Genomic DNA, 12,169 nt, shown 5'->3' with positions numbered 1-12,169 from the left:
AAAAAACCGAGGCCCCAATTGTCATGACAAGCATTCACATTCTAAAGATCTCTCAGTGTTCAATGGCCCTGAGTGCCGAGTATATATCTAAGATTTAAGTTTTACGGGCATCCGGTGACGTCTCATATGATTGAAATAATCTTGCAAGTGACTTAAAACTACAATCAATCAGAAGTTAATGCCAAGGAGAAGTTTATGAAGTCAGCATTTCGTAAATTTCTTGGTGGTTATAATTAATGACCTTGTTAGCAAATATAACCTATTTGGGTCGCATTTTGGCTGACGTGTTTCATATCAATTATTAGGTCTTCGTTTTTACACTAAATTTGACTATGGAATGTTCCGTCTACCTGATCAATACATAGGGCATACGGCGGGTGTGACCTCCTAGGCACCTGATCCCACCTCTGGAATTCCTGTGGATCCGTGTTTTATGCCCTGTTCACATATTTGTATGGTTTGTGGATTTTTTTTTAAAGATTGATCCACTGTTCGTTATCTTCATCTTTTTCATTATAGTTGTCACCGAAGCTTACGGAACACACAGTAAATCGCTGAGTAGAAGACTTCGAATTGAAACTCAAATAAGAACAATAACATATAGAAGAGCAAATCATGGTAGTAAATCATCGTCCATGTAAATTTTACGTATAATAACCCCAATAACTTTTACCTGGTCACTCATCCAGAAAAAATGTAGGTGCAATGGGATCTAGCAACTGAAGCAAGTCTGCTTGTGTGCATCTCGAAATGCTTCATCCATGCAAGTTTGGTCACCATAAGGCTTATAGTTACTTGGGAATGGACATGCTCATAAAACTTATCCGGAAAATAAAGGTAAATTCCTACATTTAAAGCATGTCTAGTAGTGTGCATCCTTCGATGCATAATTCCTGAGAATGAGGTCAGCAACGGTTTTTAGTTACCTGGAAATGGACCCGCTTCAAAAAATTATATGATCATTCATCCGGAAAATAATCCAGCATCCGAAGCAAGACTATGCAACCCTAGATGCATCATCTACGGAAGTTTGGTTCAAGTAAGTCTTATTGTTACTTGGCAAATGGACTTGCTCCTAAAACTTTAACCAGGATGCCAAAGCCGACCCCGGGGTATAGCATAAGCTCATCTCGACTTCATCGAGGTCAGCTAAAAAGAGGGGGGCAACAAGAAAAAGAGTCATGGAGAGACAAACATTGCTGGTGTGTTCCTTTTTTTAAAAAAATTATTCTGTTGTTTTCCATTATTTCCTGTAGAATAATGAAAACAGATCGTATGCAAGACATCGCCCCACTTTTTGTACAATATTGCGGCTTATAAAACAAAGTCTTCTTCTAAAACATGATAGTTTATTTATGATTTGGTTACAAGTAATAGACGTCTTTGACGAAATGGCACTAAATGGCTCTATCTGGTTTTGCATGGGATCTATAACATAAATCAAAAGTTAGATAAATACAATTAATATTCAAACTGTTCATATTTGCACAATTTACTTCAATTTTCTTACCTACAATTAACTTCAATATACACTATAATGAATTTCTGACTTTCACAAGTAGTGTACAACATGTAAACAAAATACTTTTGAGACAAATACTTTGCATCATATTTTATAAATTTTTGACTATGTCGACATTATACAGATAGTGTACCAATACACACATACTTTTACTTTATAGTACAAATAAGTTAAAAAACTTAAACATGTTACAGAATGTTACATATTCATAAAAAAGGTGAAAGCAATTTGTCATCAAATAAAACTTAAAAAGATAAACATAATTGTGTAACATGTTTTGTACCTTTAGGAAAGTTTTAGGTACAGTTCCTCTTTTTCCATCTTTATTTTCTGCCTCCCACCAACCATCCTCTCTGCGAAAATCAAGGTATCTTAACTTCATTCTCCAAACAAAGGATGTGATTATAAACCTAACAAGTCATATATATCTTGCTCAATATATCAAGTGATGACACATACCTTTTGTTAATGATGGTTAAAATTTCTCCTTCTTTGAAGGACAGATCTTCCTCGTATTCCCCTTCATAATCAAGAAGACCTTCCATCTGAGAACCCTAACACAGATTTAAATTCACATTTATTTTTTCATCGTCATTCATTTTGAGTTCGTAAATTTTCCTTAAATTTCTTTTTTGTAAAATACAAAGCTTCACCACATATAACAAGAGGCCCAAGAACTCACCTGAGTAACTTTGGACCTGCTGTTCTTCACCAGATTTTCCCCATTGTAATACTTATTGTGGCCCATACCTACCCTCGGGGGTCATGATTTGAACAATTTAAAATATCTCAGGAAGTTTCCACTTAAGTTTCAGCTTTTCTGGCACAGTGGTTCTTGAGAGATTTTTTAAAAAGATGTTACCTACATATTTCAATGTAAAACTTTGATTCTCTATTGTGGCCCCACCCTTCCCCCGGGGACCATGATTTGATCAATTTAGAATCTACACTACCTCAAGAAGCTTCAACATAAGTTTCAGCTTTTCTGGCCCAGTGGTTCTTGAGAAGAAGATTTTTCCTATGTATTTCAGTGTAAAACTTTGACTCCCTATTGTGGCCCATGATTTGAACAATTTAGAATCTATCCTATCTATCTATCTCAGGAAGCTTCCACATAAGTTTCAGCTTTTCTGGCCCAGTGGTTCTTGAGAAGAAGATTTTTTAATGACCCCACCCTATTTTTGTCTTTTCTTGACTATCTTCCCTTTTAAGGGCGCTTAATTGGCCCTTCATTTTAATAATTTAAACTCTCCTTAACCCAAAAATCTTTTGAACCAACTTTGTTTACTATTGGCCCAATAGTTCTTGAGAAGAAGTTTAAAATGTGAAAAGTTTTCAGTCGGATGGACAGACAGACGGACCTAGGGACGACGGTCAACGGGTGAACAGAAAAGCTCACTTGAGCTTTCAGCTGAGGTGAGCTTAAAACAAAAAACTTGACAAACTATTTATTACTAACCTCAATAGTTGTTTTCTCCTCATCTTCACTATTATCTTCATTATCATCTTTCTCTTCATCTCCCTCTTCACTTTCACCCTCCTCCTCTTCACTTCCCTCCTCCTCATCTTCCTCTTCTTCTTCTTCTTCTTCCTCCTCCTCTTCTTCTTTAGCTGGCTTAATTTTAGTTTTACTGCAACATAATTCAATGAAGCTGAATTCAATCTTAACCTCTTCAATACAACGTTTCTATATATATTTTGGTACAAATATTTACATGCTTAATTTAATTAACTGCCATAAAAAGCTGTTGGTTTTGTAATGATGTAAATGTGAGCTAAATATCATGATCTAGATGTCTATCGTCCTGACATGGATAGAGAAATGATAACGAATTTGAATGGCGTGAAAACGCACATTCACATTCTTATCCTCTCATTGTTTAGTAGATACACAAATTACAGAATAAATACCGTACATTACCTTTCACACTTTTCTTTAAGATTTTTTCCATCATTTTGCGATGTATAATTGCCTAGCAATGCAATGCTATTTTTGATTCGTTCTTTAATCTGAAAAATGAAGAAAAAAAATCAGATTAATTACATGCATTGTTACACGTAAGTGCATATATATATATACATGTACATGTATATATATATATATATATATCGGTTATTCGGTCGAACGATGGTAATGAAATAGGTGACGATCACGAGCAGTATTCAATTTAACACTCCCCCCCCCCCCCCCCGAAAAAAACAAAAACAAAAAAAAAACTACAAACAATACAAATCTGTGAACAGGGCATAAATCACAGACTCCTGGCCCCAGGATCATGAAACAGACTTAGACTTAAGTCTAAATTTTAATCATCTATAAAATGTTAACTACTTGTTAAGTGAAACTCTTAATTTGCTTAGAACAGCAGTTTGATGATGCAAAATTGTAAAGCATTTTCATTTTGGACCGCTTAACTTCTAAATAATTTCAGCGCCATATACATTTTTTGACTTAAGCTTTAGATGCCTCATGATCCCGGGGCCTGGAAATTCCAGAGGTGGAATCAGGTGCCTAGGAGGAAAACGCATCCCCTGTCGACCGGTCACACCTTCCGTGAGCCCTTTTTATTTATCAGGTAGACTGAGAAACCCGTAGTCAAATTTTGTATAAATCCTACCAATTGGTATGAAATATATCAGTCAAAATACGACCCAATGATAGGTTGTATTTGCTTACAAGGTCATTATAACGACATAACGACCATAGAATTTAAAAATGCAGACAGTCAAACAGACAGACAGACCAGAGACCTTATGTCCTGAATCTTCTATTACGGTTAAAAAAGACCTAGCATTTTATTTTATTAAACAATAATTAATTGATGTACAAAAAGGCTTCCTCGGAAGAGATTTAAAATTCATTCATTTCTATCATTTATTTTATCAACAAATTTGTGCATGCCTCATTCGTGGTTCACTTTTTAATACCTTAAGGAAAGTTTTAGGTACTATACATACATTTGATACCTGTAGGAAAGTTTTAGGTACAGTTCCTCTTTTTCCATCTTTATTTTCTGCCTCCCACCAACCATCCTCTCTACAAAAAAAAAATCAAGGTACCTTAACTTCATTGTTCCGACACTTCATATATAAACCGTATATAAGCATACTTCAGATCTTTGAATGACCGAACATGTCATAAAGATATATTTTTTAAAAAGTTTATATATCTTGCTCAAAACCTCAAGTGATGTCACACACCTTCTGCTGATGATGGTTAAAATTTCTCCTTGTTTGAATGACAGATCCTCCTCGTTTTCACCTTTAAAATCAACAAGTCCTTCCGCATAAGAGCCCTGGAGCACAGAATTTAAATTCATCTCCATTTTTTGTTTGTGTCTTAAATTTTCATTAAATTTCATAAATTTGTAAAATACAAAGATAGAGAACATAAAAAAAACAAGAAACTTGACAAACTATTTATTACTAACCTCAATAGTTGTTTTCTCCTCATCTTCACTATCATCTTCACTATTATCTTCACTATCATCTTTCTCTTCATCTCCCTCTTCACTTTCATCCTCTTCACTTTCATCATCTTCTTCTTCTTTTTCCTCCTCTTCTTCTTTAGCTAATTTTAGTTTTCTGCAATACCATTAGAAAAACTGATGTCAGTTACACCTCTCCCATAAAAAAAATCTGAATTTTGATACAAATTTCAAGTACATGTATTTACATTGGAGGAGATTTCTCTTTTAAGATCACTTTTTTTTCAAAAATAATGGATACAGATACTAAATCTGTGCTTTTTGCGTAAAATGAATTTTTTGCCACATAAAGTTAATTTTTTCTTTAAGATTTTTCAATAATGTCTCGTAAGTGATAAAAGTTTTATTAGTTTAATAAATGAAACTGCAAAAAGTGTGAATTTCGAACATCATAAAAACTACATTTTTAAAGAAAATTAAAGAAATTAGATATTTGCATTCCTTTTAACTAATATAGGTCAAAGTATATACAAATCCATGCACCTGAATTCACAAAATAATGCTTATATTATATATTTTTTATTCGGTTACTCGTTAAAAGTTTGACATTTGATAGTTAATCAAAATTCAAGATAATAAACTAAGAGAATTTTTCTTCAGATTATCTATTGGTGTCAAAGCTAAGACTTTCCTCTGATTTGGAACACGTTTTTAAACAAGATTGAGTACATACGTAAGCATACCTGTACTTGGGAGATATTTGCATATTTCTTTTGATGTCTTATATGAATTAATAAATTAAATTCATGTTTGGATTTGTTGTTGGCAAAAAATTGCATCTTTAGTAGTGTCGGCACATGCAATTTTCTTTGCAGTCCTTCATTATAATTAACTTAATCGTGTATTTGATTCCCTATCTCAATGCACATTCTAAAAAAGTCTAAACCCACGTGTCAGCTTAACCGAAGACCAACTTTTAAAACGTAAGTCTCGATTCAAACACCAAGTTAAACGGAAAATATTGTGTTTGTTTGAATAATAAGAAGAAATAGACTTTAAAATTACCTGAAAAATTGGAACTTTCAATTTCGTAACTGCACTTATTTTTCCACAAAGAAATTGTTTGTGCTATGTGTATTTTTAATATTCATTTATATGTTACAAATAAATTGCCATTAAAAAAATGTTGGTATTGTAATCATGTTAAAAGTGAGCAAAAATCCTGCATGATCTGGATGTCTACTGTCAGGGCGGGGATAAAGAGATGCTAATTTTTATGGAGTGATCATCTTTGCTAGCCAGTGTCGAATCCTCCTCTTAAGAATATACACACATTATTGAATAAATACAGTACTGTACCTTTCAAGTTCTTCTTTGAGTTTTTCATGTTTTTCTCCGTCATTTTTTGAATTGCTATTCCCTGGCAATGTAATGCTATTTTTTATTTGTTTTTTAATCTGAAAAAAGGAAGAAAAAAATTAATAAAGGTATTGTTACAATGAAATATGAAGATAACGAACAGAAATCAAGCTCAAAGGTCCATTGGAAACAATACAAATTGTGAGCAGAGCAAACACGGACCACTAAATAATCAAAGATGGGATCAGGTGCCATGGCCATTATTTACATACTGAATTGTCGACTAATTTTTCCGTTATTTCCCGATCATGACAAGGAGCGCACAGCGGGTGTGACCGGTCGGCAGGGGATGCTCACTCCTCTATAGTACCTGATCCCACCTCTGATGTTTTAGAGGTCCGTGTTTGCTCTGATCCTATTTTGTAATGTATAATGGACTTTTGGGCTCGAGTACTGTTCGTTATCTCCACATATTTCATTATTACAAATATTCATGGCTTAATTAGAATTAAATGTGATCCACTTCTTCTTTATTTTATTATCAAATTTGAGCATGCCTCATTCATGGTTCAGTCTTTGATACCTGAAGGAAAGTTTTAGGTACAGTTCCTCTTTTTCCATCTTTATTTTCTGCCTCCCACCAACCATCATCTCTGTGAAAATAAGGTATCTTAACTTCATTGTCCAAATACTTAATATAATCCTCACAGTAGGAAACCTCAGATTAATTAACGTTAGGAGAATTCTTAGCAAGATCACAGCAAAGCAGAGCAGATCAATCCCGATATAAATTACTACATATACTTCCATAAAATACACACGCACACACCCACACCCACACACAAGCACGTTACTATATCCCCTCTAAGCTCGTTGCGAGGGGATAAAAAGTTATAGATATCTTGCTCAATACCTCAAGTGAAGACACACCTTGTGTTAATGATAGTTAAAATTTCTCCTTGTTTGAATGACAGATTACCCTCACATTCCCCTTCAAGACCATCAAGACATTCTACCTGTACGCCCTGAAACACATAATTTAAATTCATCTTCACTTTTTTTCTAATTAATCAGACATATATTAATATTTGAACCTTTTAAGGTGTCATAAATTCGTAAGTTAAAGTATATTAGTAATATTATTTGGACCATTCTAAGATAAGGGGTATAAATGTCGAAACCATTATATCTGTTTATTTTTTTAATTTTTTTTTTTTTACATTTCAGTCCTTCTACGAAAATTTGATCAAATGACATTTGTTATGTCGCTTACAAATTTACCATTAAAACATCATATTTATAATTTGATTTTAACTCTAAGACATGAACATAACATCATACTTTTAAAAAAATCCATCTCAAATCTTAATGTCGGTTCACTTATTTGCAAATTTCAAGACGAAGACGAATTTTCCGTGAGTTTTGCTTAATGTGATAATGTAAATGACACCCGTTTGTCCATCCTCTCTGGAAGTTTGGATACATATATATATGAGCTTTCCATTTCTCTTGTACATGAAAGACGTATTTTTGAATCCTTCCAGGGGTTGTGCATTGCCCTTAAGTTACAAGGACAAACCACATACAGAAACATGAAACTTGACAAAAATGTTTAATACTAACCTCAATAGTTACTTGCTCCTCATCTTCACTATCATCTTCATCTTCACTTTCATCCTCATTATCTTCCTCCTCTTCTTCTTCTTCCTCCTCCTCTTCTTCTTCTTCCTCCTCTTCTTCTTCTTTAGCTACCTTGATTATAGGTTTACTGCAACACCATTTAATGAAGCCAAGTTCAATCTCCATCTCTTCTTTAAAACATGTATTTTCATACACATTGCTTATATTTATATACGGAGTTATTTCTCTTCATGATCTTTTGAAGGTAACTATAAGTTCATAAAATCAATTAGGAGTAATAATGCAATTATTTTGCTCTATTTTTGGAGTTGTCCATCCTCAAATTCTCAAAATCAACAGTTTAGTAGGTGAAAATATTCATAACAAAAATGACACTGAATTCACAAAGTAATGAGTGTCTACATTTAATTTTCTGTACAGTTCCTCAGTATTATTATTGAGATATACCTTTGTGAAAAGTTACAGCCACGTTATACATGTACCTACATTATCTTTCGAAACTACAAACATTTCTTAAATCTTTCTTATTTCAGTGTAAGAAAAGAAAAAAAAAGTCTAAGAGTTGTTCTTTAAAAATAAAATCTCTATGCACGACTTAATTTCTCATGGGTAATTGTGAAGATAACGAACAGTGTTCAGATTGAAAAGTCCATTAAAACATAAAAATCATGAGCAGAGGTAACCTTGACTTCTGAAAACACAGGTAGGATCAGGTACCATGGAGAAGTAAACATCCCCTGTCGAACAGTCACATCCGCCGTGTGCTCCTTATCATGATCGGATAAACGAAAAAATCTGCAGGTGATTTTTAGTGTGATATTAATGGCCTAACAATTTGTATGAAAAACATCAGTCAACATTCGACTTATCGATGGATTGTTTGCAAACAAGGTCATTGTATCGACCATAGAACTTGCGAAATGTTGACTTTAAAGGAGACTGCTGATATCCTCCTTATATTAACTTATTTGTTAAATATGGAGATAGCCAACAGTATTCAAGCTCTAAAGTCCATTCAAACAATACAAATCAGGAGCAGAGCAAACACGGACCTCTAAAACATAGAGATGGGATCAGGTACCCTGCGGACCGGTCACACCCGCCGTGTGCTCCTTGTCATGATCGGGAAAAACGGAAAAATCCGCAGACAACTTAGTGTATAAATAATGGCCTAACAATTAGTATGAAAAACGTCAGTCAGCATTCGACTTAATGATAGATTGTATTTGTATTTGCTGACAATGTCATTGTTTCGACCATAGAACTTGCAAAATGATGACTTTAAACAAGACTGTTGAAATTCTTGTTTCATCAACTTGTTTGTCAATAGTTTGCCTCGTTTTAAAAATTGGTCGTATGTAGAACATTCATTTGCGTATCGAATCAACTGGGAGATATAAACTCCACAATGCTACATAAATAAGGGATGTTGACGATCACGTTTATCATATACCGGTAGTCTAGTTGTTTGTTTGCCATCAATGTCTTTCTTTAGTAAATAGTAAACATCCAAACATGAAATAGATGTGTCACACTCTGTGGTGTTTTTTTTAATTTCGATATCAATGAAATATATAGCAACGAAAATAAAAAAGCATTGTTAATGGATAAAACATCGTCGATTATTTCTAAAATATCTAATTGAAGGCAACTGCAAGAAACTTCTTTTCATGTAGAAGTTTTTGAATAATTCTTCTTTGTATGAATACAAAAATAGGTCTGGTAATAACGGAGCACAATAAGTACCCGTGGTATTTCCAACAGATTGTTGAAAGACCAGCATTGTAAATTCGAAACTCAAGCATCAACCTCGCAATACTTGTGTGTAGAATCTGAATGTTTTTTTAACAAAATAAGTTTGAAGATGACCAATGACAAGGCATGCAAATTTAAGACTGTTATTTTTATTGAATAAACAGTTTTCTCATATGACAAAAAGTCTGGTCTTTGATTTACTGTGGGAAATGGTTGTTTTTACCCTGTTCATGATTCGTTTTGTTATTACATATTGGATAACTTTTGTGATTTCAATTTTTCTAAAAGTGCTTTGGAGTTTTTAAATGTCCACATCTGATTAACACCACTTCTCGAAAATGTTGCTGTACAGTAATCCTGAGGTTTTTTTCTTCAATGCTGTTAGATCGTATTACCTGGACGTCACACATATAGATCGTACTTAAGATTTTATAAGTATTCATTTCAATAACAGGCACTTCGGTTACAAGTAACTCGTTTGAGCTTTGTGTATGTAATACGTTTCTATGTGGTACCTATCAGATGCCTATTTAGATCAATTGCATTTCAAACACTGTTGCTCTTGTATTCATATAAAATACGGAGCTAAACATTACGCACGATCTAGATACCCACTACCTTGGTATGGGGAGAAAGATGATAATCTAAATGCAGTGATCAATCTACATGCTTCTTTGCAAGCCAAGTGCCATATTCGTGTCTTATTATTCAGTAATTATACAAATAATTGAGTAATTAAGGTACTTACCCTTTAAATTGTTCTTTTGGTTTTTCTTCATTATTTTTCAATTTAGAATAGCCAATTTTTGTTTTGTATTTAATTCCTTTTTTAATCTGAAGTAAAGGAAAGAAAAAAATTAATTAATTCCATGCACTGTTACTCGTAATACAATCATTTCAAAATTTAAATAAAACTAGAACTGTTTACAACGTATTTTATTTAGTAAATTTCCGGTATTATATGACTGAGCAAATTAACAATCATTTAATTCTATTTCATACTGACCAGCAAGAATAGTTGATTTCGTTACGGGTACGGCGGGGCCACAATAGGACATTAAAGTTTTACATGAGAAAAAAAAAGGGGGGTTACAAAAATCTTCTGAAGAACAACAGGGCAATGATTAGGCTTATCAATATGCAGGTATCCCAGATAGTGTAGATTTAAGTTTCATCTAATCATAGTGTAGGCTACAACCAGAGTTTTACAAGGGAATATGTAGGAACAAATCTTTTCTTATGAAGAACAGCAAGGCTATATGATTAGTCATATTAATATACAAGCATTCTGAGATAGTTTAGATTTTTTCAACAACAAAAAAATAGCCCCAGTGGGGTTAGGATTGGGCTATACTAGGGTATCATAGTTTTATTAGAAAATATGCTGGAACATATTTCAAGAGAAGAAGGGCTAAACTAAATCATATTATTACACAATCATTCCGAAGTTGTGTGGACCCTTTTTAGTTCCCTATCGGTCGGTTGTTCTGTCCCACTTGGTTTTCCAGACTTTATTTCTACAAGCTTGCAGATGTTGGGCTAATATTTAGTATATGAGCCTTCCTTCTTGAGTCATAGACTCATAGATTATCTCTGCATTAATTTCTTTCTTCTCTGAAGATTTTTTACGTAATTTTAGCCTTTGGACTCAGAGCCGTAATTTTTAAGAGGACTACTCTTTATTTTTTCTTTGAATAAACTCAGAATGCTTGCATTTCTAAAACTATGAACCTCCTGGGGGTTAGGATGGAGCTAAAACTGGATAACGATTTTATATCATTCATGTGTACAGGAAATGAATGTTCTTCTCTGGATCGTGTGTAAGTCAAATTGATATTGAAACATCCCATTATGTGGATTCAAGCTTGGTTTAATCATTATCCCTTGAGGTTAACTTGGTTCACAATATGGGATCGAAATTCTTCATGAAAATAAGGAAGTAAAAAATCGTTTAAAGATCTTCATCAGAACAACAGTGGTGGGAGCCATGGGCCTCTTGTTCTTTCCTTTATCAACAAATTTGAGCCTGTGTAATTCCTTGTTCAGTTTTTAATACCTTTAGTAAAGTTTTATGAATAATTCCTCTTTTTCTATCTTTATTTTCTGTCTCCCACCAACCATCCTCTCTGCAAAAAGCAAGGTATCTTAACTTCATTGTTTAAAACTATATTTATGAACTTGATATTAGCATATTAGCACCTCAGATAACGTCAGGAAGACATTCCTACCAAGCCATAGATAGCTTGATCATTACTTTAAGTGATGACATATGTACACACCTTGTTTTAATAATGGTTAAATTTTCTCCTTTTCTGAACAACAGATCGCCTTTGTATTCTCCTTCATAATCATCAAGTTCCTTCAACTGAAAACAACAAGAATTTAAATTCATCTCCGTTTTTGTTCAGTCAAATATTTTTAATACTTAAAAATTTCTTTAGATCTCATAAATTACCAGTATATA

At 33.5% G+C, this 12,169-nt stretch overlaps 1 protein-coding gene across 1 annotated transcript; it reads right to left on the bottom strand.

Moving 5' to 3' along the window:
* Positions 1 to 2,966: 2,966 nt before the first annotated feature.
* On the bottom strand, positions 2,967 to 8,115 carry LOC133181471 (nephrocystin-1-like). The gene is made up of 9 exons (XM_061315962.1): positions 8,062 to 8,115; positions 7,240 to 7,334; positions 6,893 to 6,962; positions 6,310 to 6,407; positions 4,954 to 5,107; positions 4,724 to 4,818; positions 4,490 to 4,559; positions 3,444 to 3,532; positions 2,967 to 3,153 (listed from the first exon to the last, which is right to left on the bottom strand). Exons 1-9 carry the CDS (start codon positions 8,113 to 8,115, stop codon positions 2,967 to 2,969), a joined length of 912 nt encoding a protein of 303 aa, XP_061171946.1.
* Between the last annotated feature and the right edge of the window lie 4,054 nt (positions 8,116 to 12,169).

This window comes from Saccostrea echinata, unplaced genomic scaffold (assembly GCF_033153115.1).
Source record: "Saccostrea echinata isolate AGI-Se365-2 ecotype Australia unplaced genomic scaffold, CSIRO_AGI_Sech_v1 ptg000009l, whole genome shotgun sequence".
Taxonomy (NCBI): Eukaryota; Metazoa; Mollusca; class Bivalvia; order Ostreida; family Ostreidae; genus Saccostrea; species Saccostrea echinata.
Note: the sequence above shows the minus strand (reverse complement) of the source record. Positions and strands in the feature narration are given on the sequence as shown.